Here is a 15,625-nt window from a genome sequence, read left to right as displayed (position 1 = left end):
AAGTAACAGCTTCAGAACTGGTATTGTAAGATTGCCTACCACCAAGTAAAAAAAAACAAGATCTGCAACCTGTTATAATATGAAACCAAATAAATCAACTATTTTACATTCAGAATGGCTATTAACCTTAGCACATTTCAACCAGGATACAAGCAACAAAACATATCATTGAAGCATATGCTTTCACACACAATATCTTTGCCAACACATACTGTCTCACAGACAAATCTTTATGCTTGGCTCGTTACTATGCAAACAGGTACAAATATGTCTGCAGCTCATAATTGGCTAAAATCAACCAATTTGCAAACTTTAAAACTACACTTCGATTTATGGTAAAAATTAGCATATAGAACATTACACTGATTACAAAATCAATTCTAACAAATTGAAAATTGTCAGCCAAACAGAAAAAAAAAGAATCTCACACTAGTGATCCTCCTCCAGATCAACTGCTAGATATAGCTTACCTTTAAGAATTTCTCCTGCAGTTGTTCCACTAAGATGAAAAAGCATTAGTGGTATCCAATACTAACTCTTCCTAAAGTTGTGCCACAACCTTGGTCATGAGTTTATAAGAAATCTCCAGAGAGTCTTCATTGTTGTAGTCACTGGTTATGAACTCATCAAGCACTGATTAAACATGCAAATGACAAGCATCTCATTATCTCTGATAATCCAGCTGCCTTTCTAACCATAAACTAAGATATAGATTCAATAGTTGCTACTTTGCTGGGTCTACCTGGAGTAGTCCTTTCTTTAAAATGCATAATAATCTTCATGAAACTGCAGCAATGATAATTCAGAATGAGATATTCATCTTCATGCAACCTATAAGGTGATTATAGTAGAATACAAATATGAAGGAAAAACAAAAACCACAAGACAATTTTAAAAGAGTAGAATTTATTTTGATATATAACACCGTAGAAGTAAATTACTTCTGTTTCTTTGCAGCAGGTTTCTGAGCGCCAGATGCAGATTTAGGTGTAGACTGAGCAGGTTTAGGGGATTGAGCCTGCTTTGCAGCCGGTTTGGGTGACTTGGCAGCTGGCTGGGCCTGTTTAGCAGGTTGTGCCTGTTTTGTAGCTTGTGCTGGCTTGGGTGATTTGGCAGCTGGCTGGGCCTGCGCAGCAGGTTGCGTCTGCTTTGCAGCCTGAGCTGGTTTCGGTGTCTTAGCAGCTGGCTGGGCTTGTTTTTGGGGTTGAGTTTGTTTTTGAGGCTGACCCTGCTTTGGAGTTTGAGCCTGTTTAGGTGCCTTATCCGACTTTGGAGCCTGAGCTTGTTTTGGAGCTTTATCTGTTTTAGGTGCCTGAGCCTGTTTTGGAGCTTTATCTGATTTTGGAGCCTGGGCCTGTTTTGGTGCCTTATCAGTTTTTGGAGTCTGGGCCTGTTTCGGTGCTTTATCTGATTTAGGAGCCTGAGCCTGTTTCGGTGCTTTGTCTGACTTAGGAGTCTGAGCCTGTTTTGGTGCTTTGTCTGACTTAGGAGTCTGAGCCTGCTTTGGGGTTTGACCTTGTTTAGCAGGCTGACCCTTTGGTGCCTGACCCTGCTTAGGTGTTTGACCTTGCTTAGGCTGGGACTGTTTTGCTGCCGGTTTAGCAGCTTGCTGTGGCTGTTTAGTAGCTTTAACAGGCTGTGCTTGTGCTGTCCCCTTGGCAGATTTAGACTGAACCTGAGCAGCACCTTTGCCTGGTTGTGCCTGTTTAGCTGGCTTAGCTTGCTGCTGCTTGGCAGGTTGAGCCTGTTTAGCTGGCTGTGCACCGGAACCTTGCTGACCTCCCTTCGTTGGTTTACCAGGCTGAGATACTTTAGCAGCTTTACCAGGTTGGGAAACCTTTGCAGCTTTTCCTGGTTGGGTCACTTTTGCACCCTTACCTGGTTGAGCTTTAGTAGGCTGAGATGGCTTTGCAGCCTTAGCCGGTTGAGCCCCCTTTGCGGGCTGTACACCTTTTGCAGCCTTAGCCGAAGCACCCTTTGCTACCTTAGCTTGCTGACCTTTTGCAGGTTGAACACCCTTTGCTGGTTTGGCAGCCTGAGTTGGCTTAGCAGCTTTTGCCTTAATAACCTTTTCAGCTTTAACAGGCTGTGCCTGCTTTGCAGCCTTTCCAGCAGCTTTACCTGGCTGAACTCCTTTGCCAACAACCTTTGGTGGTTTGGTTGCTTTAGCTGGTTGAGCCTGCTTAGAGGGTTTGGCTGCTCCCTTGGCAGAAACTTTTGGAGCTTCTTTACCAGGCTTAGCTTTTTTGGCTGCTACTGCTGCAACTTCCTGTGTAGGTTTAGGTCTCTTAGTTGGCTGAGCTGGTTTTGTCATACCTTTAGCAGCTTTAGTAAGCTTAGCTGCTGCTTTGACAGCTGGTTTAACAGGCTTAGCCGCACCCTTGGCCACTCCCTTAACACCTTTAGCTGCCTTTCCTGCTCCTGCTGCTGGTTTGCCTTGCTTTGTAACCTTAGCACCCTTTGCTGCTTGAGCTGGCTTGGAAACTTTGGCTATCTTAGCAGGAGTATGAAGGACTGATTTCTGGCCACCACTTTTACTGGCATCTCCTGGGCTCGGCCTTTTCTTACTCTGTGGCTGTTGCTTTTTCTGAATACTAGCAACAGTAGCAGCCACTTTAGCAGCATCCTTAGCAAGTGATTCACTCCTACTCTTAGAAATTGATGATTGTTTTCGTTCACGGCGCCTCTCTTTATGCTCTTTCATTCTCAAAGCCAGAAGCTTAGCATAATCTGCAGCTTCTTCACGCTTTCTTGCAAATCTCAATGCCTTCATACTACGAAGATGTCTCCTTCTTTGCAACACTAAAGGTGTCACTAATCGTTGAATTTTCGGAGCCTTAGAGAGTGCGCTCTTACCTGAAAATAGAAGAGGGAAAGAGAGAGAGAGAAAAAAAATTAGAATTATTACCTTAATTTAAGCATAAATTCATTTAAAAAGGCAATTAATATGTAGTGTATATAATTGCTACACACTGATTACATAAACACTGCAAGCAAAATACTTACGCTTGGTGTTTTCCTTGAGAGGGATTGGTCTACGTACAACATATCTTCGTACATCATCTTCTTTAGAAAGATTAAACAATTTCCTAATTTTACCAGCTCTCTTGGGACCAAGACGACGTGGGATGGTAATATCAGTAAGACCAGGAATTTCCTGCTCACCTGAAAAAGAAATAAGTCAAATGAACCATCAACAAACACTTGAAAAATTTAAATGAGAGAAAGAGAAAGAAAACTTGGAATACATACCTTTCTTGATAATAATTAAGCTCAAAACACTCAAATTGGCATCAACAATACAGCCACGCACAGACTTCCTGCGCCTCTCACCTTCTCGTCGTGGACGGTAACAAGAATGTCCCTTAGAGAGTAAAAGGCGGACACGTCCAGCTGTCAGGATACCTTGTTTCATGGGAAAGCCTTGTTTGTCATTTCCACCCGTAATTCGGAAAACATAACCCTGTATGCAAATAAATATAAGAAATAAATTTCAGTGGCAACACCCTAGAAGAAAAACCTTTTATTCAAAATTAAGCAGCATGTTCACATAATAGATAACATCTCAAGAAAAATGTAATCAAAGCCAGTTCAGCACCAAATGCAAATTATTTGCCGGTGAAGATGTGCAATCACAGTAACCACACAAAATCATGAACTAGTAAATAGCACAACATATCAAGAGCCAACCAGCAATAATTTTGAAGTAGAGATAAAACTAGTAATAATGATTTACAGTAATATGAGGAATAAGTTTAGTGTAATTCACTCAGTGTAAAAAAAGTTTGACAGCTAAATTGAGACTGATACAGACAATTCAACTAGAAGACACAAAAAGATATGCTATTGCAGATCTACCTTATTAATAAGAATGTAATGGATAGTCTATTCATTACAAAATTCTTTGTACTAACACAAGGATCTAGGCATATAATGCCCAAAACTGCATGTAGCAAACCTATTTAAACAAAAATACACATTCTTTGCTTTCATAGAAATGCACAATTAATTTACCCCATCTTTCATTACAACAGTAATTAAGTTTACTGTAGTGGTAAGCATCCTGGGGCTACCTGAAACTCGTAAAAAAAATTTCCATAATGAAGTATACTCAATATGATTCACTCCTTCGTCAACAATATTTCGAAGCATCTTAAAAACAATAAAACAGTACGTGATGCACACACATTTCGGCTGGATATGGCCACTTTAAATGCTAAAGAGTTGAGACAAACCCACAGAAAAATATATGAGTGTAGTGAACATTTCAAGCTGTTAGGAGCAAATCCTGTCAAGTTACTCCCCTGAAATGCTTTAATTGATCAAGCTCATACCAGCAAAATAATTCATGCAAAAGTCGTTTGCAAAATACTCTGCTTCCTTATCTAGCCTACACTTCACAACTGCTGCAAATAATTTCTTCTATCCTCTCCGACTCCCCCACCATCACTCCTATTCTCTAATTACTGTGGCTAAAGATTTATAATGTAGTGTAAGCTGGACATTTAAAAAAAAATATGGTAGGAAATTTCAAAATCAAACAATTAATGCCAGTCTATGCCAATACTGTCACATAGTTGGCCTAAGAAAATGGTTTTCTTGCCACGGAGATCGATTTTTTTTTTTTTTTAAAGGTGATACCGCTTCTTTTATTTTGACAAATTACCATCTCAAAATAGAATTGGTGAAATTAATAAAGAAAAGACTTAAAAATTTGCTTTGAGTATGAAGGTAGAAAGCAGAGTCTTATTCAAAATTATGGTATTGTAAGAGAAATAAGCCATAGGGCGACATGTAAACTGAAAGTAACGAAACCCTAGGTACTGCCTGTTTCACATATTCTATGAAGCCTGATGTAAAACGTGTCACAACTTCAAGCCAGAAAATCTGGATTTGAGAGAATAGAACAGAGCAATGGAAACACTAATGCATAAAAAAAAAAAACCAAGTTTCCACCCTAATTATTAATCTGGAACTTTTAAAGCATTTTTGGCACAAACACACCTCATATTTGTAAATTTATTACATCTTGAAAGAATTAAGTCACCAATACAAGCATGCAAGGACCTATACTTGTATGGAATGAGCCACACATGAAATTCACCTTGAAGATGTCTATTGACACATCAGTCCACAGATTTGCTTGGAGTGACTGCCACACCAATATCTCCTACATAGACCTTCCCAAGCTGAGTGGTTGGTATATAAGTATGTAGATGAAATGGGTTACCAAACATGGCTAGATTAACCTGCCTTTAAATAGAACTGCTCATATAAATATCCAAACCAATAACCCCAGTTTTGTTGCAGAATAAATAACTTAATAGGGGGAAGGGAGTCCACAATCAAGCTGTTCCAAAAGTAACAAGACCCAACTACTGACAGATGTGAGGAATCACTAAAGTTTTGAATGTAAAGAAAGAATATACGAAATTTTAAAAAATGTTTATTACAGCCAAAATACCTCAAAATTAAAAACGCTTAAACCAAGCCATTTCAAAGGAAGCAAAAAAAAAAAACAAAAAAAAAAAAAATTCACCACAGCTTTAGTAATTTGGAGTCGACCAAAACGAAAACGGATGATTTGAATTGGTTTCATTTGATTATAGAGTCAGTGCCCAAATGCTGACTGAAACGGCAGAGTAAACTACAGCATATGCAATTAGAGCACAAAACGTGCGCTCTTCTTAGCCAAAAGATCAATAAGTGTTACCCGGGACAGGATTCACAAGATCCAAACCCTTGTGAGTTTTTAACCGGGTGGTTTTTTTCCCCCTCAATTATACTCAACTACAATAAAATTGTCATTGTAGTAACAAGATATTAGGGTTAACTCTAAGAGAAAACAAACAAAAAAACATTTATCAAATTACTAGAACTAACAAATTATAAAAATTAAAATATTTCAACTAGATATGTATTTATAATAAACGAATAGCACCATAGAGGGCAACAGCCATTTCTCTCTCAATTATTTTCTGTTAGTTTTACACGTATACAGATACCAAATGAAGTGCATTTAATTCCCCACAAACGCCTATTGATCTATTTACGCTTTCATGCAGATATGTTTGAGCCACACAGGTTGCAAAGTGGCATTAAGAAAAAAAAACCCCCTTCAACCCATGCAAATGTGGAAAATGTTGAGTAATAAAGTTTAGCAGATTTTAAAATCTATCAGTAACACGGTACTGGTATATTATCAACAAGATAAGTGACATGAGCCACAAGAGGATGCACTAGCTACACATAAACTAATGCACAGATATACCTAGCAAGAATATATTAGTTACCAGTATTTTGTTGCCATTAGACACTGTACATCCATCACATGGTGCCAGAAACCAGTGATTCTACAAAATAATTAGGTGAGTGACAGCTGGAAGTTTCTACAGGACAAGTTAATAATGGTCAGTGACCAAATTTGTGGCAGGTTCAAAGTTCCATCCAGACCTAGGGTGCCAAGGTGGTGGAACAGTATAATAGACAAGGACATTAGAAAGAAGAATCAGGCTTGGAAGGACTGGAAGTGTGATGGTAACAGAACTATATCAAGTAGCTAGAAGGGAAATAGATGGTATATTTAGCTGAAGAAGCAGAGGTTTGAGGTGCTTTGAATTGCAAGACAGTGCTAGAGAAAATTATAGAAGTACGTTTGCATGGATGATGGTTCACTTGCAGTTGATCCCATAAAGAGGCTTGCAAGTGCCACTATGAAAGGCAGTTAAACAGAGAATGCCAACAAATTCAAGACTCCAACATCATTCAGATTTGAGATCAGAAATATCAGTGCAATGCAGGTAACTATCTAAACCAACAGATATTAGTTTTTCTCTCTTAGAATGTAGACTAGTGATTTTGTTCAACATGTAATACCCATCCACATAGAATAAAGCCCTTACCGATTTCACCTCAGATATACCAAGATGTGCTAGTTTAATTACGGAAGAGGAATATCACATGTGACAATGTCACAACTGTGCCCTTCATAAAGCAGTTCCTATTTCTTGGGAATTTCAGAGGATCTTTAGGAAAGGAGGAGAGGAGTTTTATCTGGTTACCCTTTATTTGACAACTAGTTCAAATGATGTATTTCCCTGAATATCAACTGATGATAGGTACATGCACAACAGTAATGTCCAATTGTCAAGTCACCAAACTCTTGAATATGCTTAAGCCCTATTTTTTGCTAACATCGGGGATACTTGTAACCGCCCAATACATTTTAACAGGTTCAAGCTAGTATTCACAGAAATAATAGGATGTCATGGTTCATCATATAAGAAAGGCATATTTGGTAGGCATTCACTGACCCCACCTCATTCTACTCTCAAAACGCTTTGATTCAGTAGTACGCTCCACCCCACCACCAGTTTATACTGATACTTTGAGCACTTGTGAATATCAAAACCAAACTGAAGTGATACACATATTTGCAGTAATTACTGTGGCTAAAGATTTATAATGTAGTGTAAGCTGGACATTTAAAAAAAAAAATATGGTAGGAAATTTCAAAATCAAACAATTAATGCCAGTCTATGCCAATACCGTCACATAGTTGGCCTAAGAAAATGGTTTTCTTGCCACGGAGATCGATTTTTTTTTTTTTTAAAGGTGATACCGCTTCTTTTATTTTGAGAAATTACCATCTCAAAATAGAATTGGTGAAATTAATAAAGAAAAGACTTAAAAATTTGCTTTGAGTATGAAGGTATAAAGCAGAGTCTTATTCAAAATTATGGTATTGTAAGAGAAATAAGCCATAGGGCGACATGTAAACTGAAAGTAACGAAACCCTAGGTACTGCCTGTTTCACATATTCTATGAAGCCTGATGTAAAACGTGTCACAACTTCAAGCCAGAAAATCTGGATTTGAGAGAATAGAACAGAGCAATGGAAACACTAATGCATAAAAAAAAAAAAACAAAGTTTCCACCCTAATTATTAATCTGGAACTTTTAAAGCATTTTTGGCACAAACACACCTCATATTTGTAAATTTATTACATCTTGAAGGAATTAAGTCACCAATACAAGCATGCAAGGACCTATACTTGTATGGAATGAGCCACACATGAAATTCACCTTGAAGATGTCTATTGACACATCAGTCCACAGATTTGCTTGGAGTGACTGCCACACCAATATCTCCTACATAGACCTTCCCAAGCTGAGTGGTTGGTATATAAGTATGTAGATGAAATGGGTTACCAAACATGGCTAGATTAACCTGCCTTTAAATAGAACTGCTCATATAAATATCCAAACCAATAACCCCAGTTTTGTTGCAGAATAAATAACTTAATAGGGGGAAGGGAGTCCACAATCAAGCTGTTCCAAAAGTAACAAGACCCAACTACTGACAGATGTGAGGAATCACTAAAGTTTTGAATGTAAAGAAAGAATATACGAAATTTTAAAAAATGTTTATTACAGCCAAAATACCTCAAAATTAAAAACGCTTAAACCAAGCCATTTCAAAGGAAGCAAAAAAAAAAAAAAAAAAAAAAATTCACCACAGCTTTAGTAATTTGGAGTCGACCAAAACGAAAACGGATGATTTGAATTGGTTTCATTTGATTATAGAGTCAGTGCCCAAATGCTGACTGAAACGGCAGAGTAAACTACAGCATATGCAATTAGAGCACAAAACGTGCGCTCTTCTTAGCCAAAAGATCAATAAGTGTTACCCGGGACAGGATTCACAAGATCCAAACCCTTGTGAGTTTTTAACCGGGTGGTTTTTTTCCCCCTCAATTATACTCAACTACAATAAAATTGTCATTGTAGTAACAAGATATTAGGGTTAACTCTAAGAGAAAACAAACAAAAAAACATTTATCAAATTACTAGAACTAACAAATTATAAAAATTAAAATATTTCAACTAGATATGTATTTATAATAAACGAATAGCACCATAGAGGGCAACAGCCATTTCTCTCTCAATTATTTTCTGTTAGTTTTACACGTATACAGATACCAAATGAAGTGCATTTAATTCCCCACAAACGCCTATTGATCTATTTACGCTTTCATGCAGATATGTTTGAGCCACACAGGTTGCAAAGTGGCATTAAGAAAAAAAAACCCCCTTCAACCCATGCAAATGTGGAAAATGTTGAGTAATAAAGTTTAGCAGATTTTAAAATCTATCAGTAACACGGTACTGGTATATTATCAACAAGATAAGTGACATGAGCCACAAGAGGATGCACTAGCTACACATAAACTAATGCACAGATATACCTAGCAAGAATATATTAGTTACCAGTATTTTGTTGCCATTAGACACTGTACATCCATCACATGGTGCCAGAAACCAGTGATTCTACAAAATAATTAGGTGAGTGACAGCTGGAAGTTTCTACAGGACAAGTTAATAATGGTCAGTGACCAAATTTGTGGCAGGTTCAAAGTTCCATCCAGACCTAGGGTGCCAAGGTGGTGGAACAGTATAATAGACAAGGACATTAGAAAGAAGAATCAGGCTTGGAAGGACTGGAAGTGTGATGGTAACAGAACTATATCAAGTAGCTAGAAGGGAAATAGATGGTATATTTAGCTGAAGAAGCAGAGGTTTGAGGTGCTTTGAATTGCAAGACAGTGCTAGAGAAAATTATAGAAGTACGTTTGCATGGATGATGGTTCACTTGCAGTTGATCCCATAAAGAGGCTTGCAAGTGCCACTATGAAAGGCAGTTAAACAGAGAATGCCAACAAATTCAAGACTCCAACATCATTCAGATTTGAGATCAGAAATATCAGTGCAATGCAGGTAACTATCTAAACCAACAGATATTAGTTTTTCTCTCTTAGAATGTAGACTAGTGATTTTGTTCAACATGTAATACCCATCCACATAGAATAAAGCCCTTACCGATTTCACCTCAGATATACCAAGATGTGCTAGTTTAATTACGGAAGAGGAATATCACATGTGACAATGTCACAACTGTGCCCTTCATAAAGCAGTTCCTATTTCTTGGGAATTTCAGAGGATCTTTAGGAAAGGAGGAGAGGAGTTTTATCTGGTTACCCTTTATTTGACAACTAGTTCAAATGATGTATTTCCCTGAATATCAACTGATGATAGGTACATGCACAACAGTAATGTCCAATTGTCAAGTCACCAAACTCTTGAATATGCTTAAGCCCTATTTTTTGCTAACATCGGGGATACTTGTAACCGCCCAATACATTTTAACAGGTTCAAGCTAGTATTCACAGAAATAATAGGATGTCATGGTTCATCATATAAGAAAGGCATATTTGGTAGGCATTCACTAACCCCACCTCATTCTACTCTCAAAACGCTTTGATTCAGTAGTACGCTCCACCCCACCACCAGTTTATACTGATACTTTGAGCACTTGTGAATATCAAAACCAAACTGAAGTGATACACATATTTGCAGTAATTACTGTGGCTAAAGATTTATAATGTAGTGTAAGCTGGACATTTAAAAAAAAAAATATGGTAGGAAATTTCAAAATCAAACAATTAATGCCAGTCTATGCCAATACCGTCACATAGTTGGCCTAAGAAAATGGTTTTCTTGCCACGGAGATCGATTTTTTTTTTTTTTTAAAGGTGATACCGCTTCTTTTATTTTGACAAATTACCATCTCAAAATAGAATTGGTGAAATTAATAAAGAAAAGACTTAAAAATTTGCTTTGAGTATGAAGGTAGAAAGCAGAGTCTTATTCAAAATTATGGTATTGTAAGAGAAATAAGCCATAGGGCGACATGTAAACTGAAAGTAACGAAACCCTAGGTACTGCCTGTTTCACATATTCTATGAAGCCTGATGTAAAACGTGTCACAACTTCAAGCCAGAAAATCTGGATTTGAGAGAATAGAACAGAGCAATGGAAACACTAATGCATAAAAAAAAAAAAAAAAAGTTTCCACCCTAATTATTAATCTGGAACTTTTAAAGCATTTTTGGCACAAACACACCTCATATTTGTAAATTTATTACATCTTGAAAGAATTAAGTCACCAATACAAGCATGCAAGGACCTATACTTGTATGGAATGAGCCACACATGAAATTCACCTTGAAGATGTCTATTGACACATCAGTCCACAGATTTGCTTGGAGTGACTGCCACACCAATATCTCCTACATAGACCTTCCCAAGCTGAGTGGTTGGTATATAAGTATGTAGATGAAATGGGTTACCAAACATGGCTAGATTAACCTGCCTTTAAATAGAACTGCTCATATAAATATCCAAACCAATAACCCCAGTTTTGTTGCAGAATAAATAACTTAATAGGGGGAAGGGAGTCCACAATCAAGCTGTTCCAAAAGTAACAAGACCCAACTACTGACAGATGTGAGGAATCACTAAAGTTTTGAATGTAAAGAAAGAATATACGAAATTTTAAAAAATGTTTATTACAGCCAAAATACCTCAAAATTAAAAACGCTTAAACCAAGCCATTTCAAAGGAAGCAAAAAAAAAAAAAAAAAAAAAAAATCACCACAGCTTTAGTAACTTGGAGTCGACCAAAACGAAAACGGATGATTTGAATTGGTTTCATTTGATTATAGAGTCAGTGCCCAAATGCTGACTGAAACGGCAGAGTAAACTACAGCATATGCAATTAGAGCACAAAACGTGCGCTCTTCTTAGCCAAAAGATCAATAAGTGTTACCCGGGACAGGATTCACAAGATCCAAACCCTTGTGAGTTTTTAACCGGGTGGTTTTTTTCCCCCTCAATTATACTCAACTACAATAAAATTGTCATTGTAGTAACAAGATATTAGGGTTAACTCTAAGAGAAAACAAACAAAAAAACATTTATCAAATTACTAGAGCTAACAAATTATAAAAATTAAAATATTTCAACTAGATATGTATTTATAATAAACGAGTAGCACCATAGAGGGCAACAGCCATTTCTCTCTCAATTATTTTCTGTTAGTTTTACACGTATACAGATACCAAATGAAGTGCATTTAATTCCCCACAAACGCCTATTGATCTATTTAGGCTTTCATGCAGATATGTTTGGGCCACCCGCCAACCAAGTAGATCGGGTGGGTAACCCTAGTTAGTCTTCAGTTGAGTGACTAACATTTGTCTAATATGATCCATAACAGGATCACTTAACATAAATGTAAATGTTCAATAGGTCTACATTGGATATAATAGAAAAGGTACAAATATATATAAACACAAACACGTATCAATATGTTACCTTCCATTCGTCACCGAGACTTTCAGCACTTATCTCCGCAGAAATACGCTTATCATAAAATGGTCGCAATTTCTTTTCGGAATCGATTTCTATTAACTTTTGGCAGCCAGTGGCTGGATACGAGATATTCAGCTGAAAATAAATATACATTTGAAGCTTAAATTCTAATCGGTAGTATAATCAAAGAAATTACATTAGAAAAATGTTAATGCAATGATGAAATTTAAAATTGAAATGGAACAAGAAATTGTAACTACAAATACGAGCTGACATGTTTTCAAAACCGAATAAATGCAGTATTTTTAAGATTTTGATGCAACTTTAAAGGCTTCAGTGGGGTTTCTAACAGAAATTTAATGATATTGTAAATTTACAAATAAAAACAGCCACATATATACAATGGAGGTTATAAACTATTGGTTGAATGTCGGTGTAGAAATAGTGCTTATTCACAAGTATAGTACACCACTTTAGCACTGTCTAAAAATTATTTGAAAACCAAAAATTATCAACAGCTTTTGAAATGAGGGGAAAAAAGTATCATTTTGACAAAGGTTAAAGCGAGACAGCGTTGAAATAAGTAGTCGTAAAATTAATTTCGATCACCCATGTGTTGTTACATGGCTGTCGTATTTAACGTGGACTTTCGGCAACTTTATCAGTTGTCATCTTCATTATTTAAATAACTTTCATAAGAAGTTTTATTTTCATCAAGATAAATAAAGTATCTACTATTCAAATATGATATTATTTTAGCAAGATTCAAATCATAAAACAAATAAAAATTAATATTTTGTTAACATACCTTCATAGCTGTTCCTTACAACGGAACTATCACGCGAGAAAGAGGCTATATCCACACACGTTAATGTAATTTATAATTCCCGACTTTGGTTACGTATATAATGTCTCAATTTTTTCAAAATGAATGTTTTAAAAATTCATTATTATCTACAAAATAGATACTAAAATAATTTAAATAATTAATTAAATGACAGTTAATCAATAAACATGAAATTAAAAGTACGAACATACCGCGTCAAACTTTTGTAAATAGCACGCAGATTAATTTCAAATTATTTCTTGGACTCATCGTAAGTAAATATTTATACAAGCAACAAATCGTTAAGAAAACTTCGATTATAGTTTCACAAAATACTGAACTTTTCATTTGCACTACTTGTTGATGATTTGTTTTATGTATTTAAAAAAAAAATGTTATATAAATAGTATCAATGAAAAATAGAAATAAGGAAGCCAAAGTAAATAAACGGTTTTTGCTGTTTCTCATACTGTTAAGATAACATTTCACGCATGTGACCCTCAGTCTAGTATTATGACAATCGTTTTTATGAATCAAACATGTTAGATGTCTTCATATACTTCAGACCAGGAAAGTTGTACGCAAAAAAAAAAAAAAAAAATGTTATTGGTTGTTTTACATTAGAAATATAACAACTGTTTGTCAGTTTTACTATATACCGAAATGTTCTGTTACTGATGTTTACTAACTAGTTTTGTTTATTTCCTTAGACTATGGAATGGATGGAATATCTGAAGATTACAATTACTTTCAACCCAGTCACTTCGTCGTCTTAGATTCTCAAAATTCTTGCTCTAAGCCATTAAATGAAACTTCTTTTTTGAAATCTCTCCCTGCACTTCAGATTCCAGAAACTCAAGTGAGAAAATTTCACAGATTTCCCTTCCTGACATTTCCTTTCAGTGTTTTGTCCTTGTAGAGTTTTGTGAACAGTTGGATAATTCAGATTTCTTAATCCTTTCTATATGCGTTAGTTAACTTCACTGTAACTAAAGTTTAAAACTGCTTGAGATAAGCACCAAATTATCGTACAAGACCCGACTTCAAGAAAGCAAGATCTAGTTCTTCATTTCCATAAAAACGTGAAACATTTGCTTTTCATTTATATCAAAGTCTATTTAGTGACAGTTTTTGGTGTAAAGACTATATAGAAGCACCGTGGAGAGCAATTCTGACCAACTAGAAACCAACCTCAAGAAATAAATGAAAAGTGAATTTCACAGTTTTCTGTTTTCAGATGACTGAAAAGGCTCTTCCATGACCTAATCATTTCAGTTTTAACATCTACTTTTAGATCAAGGAACTTGTCAGACAAGTGAGTTAATCTGAAATATATTGAAGGTTGGCATGAATATGTACACAGGAAATCTTTCTCAAAATAAATGGGTGGCAATAGCCCGAGATTTTCCATATTTCACTGAAAGAAGACAATCATCAGCATATGAATTACAAGATATTACAGCTCTCTTTTGGCTTTGCATATTTGATTATGGAGCTCTTGCTTGATAATATTTCTAATTCATTATATACTCATCTTGTAAAGAATTTCATTTCACAGTCATATGTATTTGGGTTTGATCCAACTGCACAAGACCTTGGGCAGTTACCATTACCTCAGATTTACCTAGGCCTTTTGAAAGAAATTGGGTTGGCAGAAATTAGCCAGTCAAATTGACAGTGCTTATTCTTGGATGGAAACCTCAGTCTTTTAATCAGTTTAAATCACCACCAAGCCCTTCAATAACTTCAAAGGAGTTGCAAGCATTTGTACCATGAATCATAGTGTCTTCCTCTCTTTCTTCCATCAGTCTCTGATATATCACTTTCTGGTTGTGTAACTTTGCTCAGTGTTTAAATTATGATGAAACCATTAAAAAGAAATGTGTATTTTTCATCCACAATATATACATCACCACAGCTACAATGTAACAAACTAGATCTTAGGAATTTGCTCTGTCTGGGAAAACAGCCAAATAACTTGCTACAGAAACTGTTCTGCTAATAATTCTTAGGCATTAAAGAATGGTACCAGATCAGACTGTTCTAGGATATATCACAAGATTAATCAAAAGATTACATCCTCTTATAATACTACCTTTTATGCAGTAGCATCCTTTCATGCATGCAAGTTAAGAAGTTCACTTCCCAACAACATAGTGTGAAGTTCAATTCCACTATTTGGCACCTTGGGAAAGTGCCTTGTACCTCAGTCTCAGGTCAATCAAAGCCTTTTGAGTGAAATATTAATGGTAGATACTATACAAAGACTGATTGGAGGGTACCATTCCTGTTCCTAGGTAGCAGAATTAATCCATGACCCATTTTAACATCACCACCTGATCCTTAGATGCCTTTAGCAGATTTATTAGCTCTACTGCAAGTATTTAGCCAGGGCACCTATCTGCTTTTCTTCAAATCAGGGTAATGGGTGTTTCCTGCCCTCTTCAGTAGTAACAGAAAGCTAATCATTGTTTATCAAGGGTGCAGTGAGGAAGTTACTTTTGAAATTGCTAAGATTGTTGTTACTAATGACAGTTGAGATGTCCTGTTTTTAAATTGTATAGAACAATGTGGGAGCAGGAAGTA

The 15,625-nt window shown here is 36.1% G+C and overlaps 2 protein-coding genes across 3 annotated transcripts in view; one reads left to right on the top strand and one right to left on the bottom strand.

Moving 5' to 3' along the window:
• Positions 1-886: 886 nt before the first annotated feature.
• LOC106881151 (uncharacterized) lies at positions 887-13,065 on the bottom strand. Its single transcript, XM_014931435.3, has 5 exons — positions 13,022-13,065; positions 12,217-12,348; positions 3,253-3,463; positions 3,007-3,165; positions 887-2,856 (listed from the first exon to the last, which is right to left on the bottom strand). The coding sequence occupies exons 1-5, from the start codon at positions 13,025-13,027 to the stop codon at positions 938-940; spliced, it is 2,427 nt and encodes an 808-aa protein (XP_014786921.1). The 5' UTR covers positions 13,028-13,065; the 3' UTR covers positions 887-937.
• A 144-nt stretch (positions 13,066-13,209) lies between these two features.
• The window catches only part of LOC106881144 (uncharacterized), a 79,199-nt gene continuing 76,783 nt past the window's right edge, over positions 13,210-15,625 (top strand). Inside the window, exons 1-2 of one of the 2 annotated variants that reach the window (XM_089350601.1) lie at positions 13,210-13,310; positions 13,750-13,898. In XM_089350601.1, the coding sequence (XP_089206727.1) occupies positions 13,758-13,898 (141 nt within the window). In that variant the 5' untranslated portion in view covers positions 13,210-13,310; positions 13,750-13,757. The remainder of the gene's footprint in view (positions 13,311-13,749; positions 13,899-15,625) is intronic. The other variant, XM_089350602.1, reaches the window with a different exon arrangement.

Source organism: Octopus bimaculoides, chromosome 4 (genome assembly GCF_046866305.1).
Source record: "Octopus bimaculoides isolate indiv1 chromosome 4, ASM4686630v1, whole genome shotgun sequence".
Taxonomy (NCBI): Eukaryota; Metazoa; Mollusca; class Cephalopoda; order Octopoda; family Octopodidae; genus Octopus; species Octopus bimaculoides.
This window is presented reverse-complemented; position numbering and strand designations above follow the sequence as displayed.

What these genes read in the sequence shown, in the direction of transcription:
- LOC106881151 (XM_014931435.3), bottom strand. An exon ending in GTCTCGGTGACGAATGGAAG is followed by an intron (nt 3,464 to 12,216) that starts GTAACATATTGA and finishes ATTTGCATACAG; the next exon opens with GGTTATGTTTTCCGAATTAC. An exon ending in CTTAATTATTATCAAGAAAG is followed by an intron (nt 3,166 to 3,252) that starts GTATGTATTCCA and finishes TTTCTTTTTCAG; the next exon opens with GTGAGCAGGAAATTCCTGGT.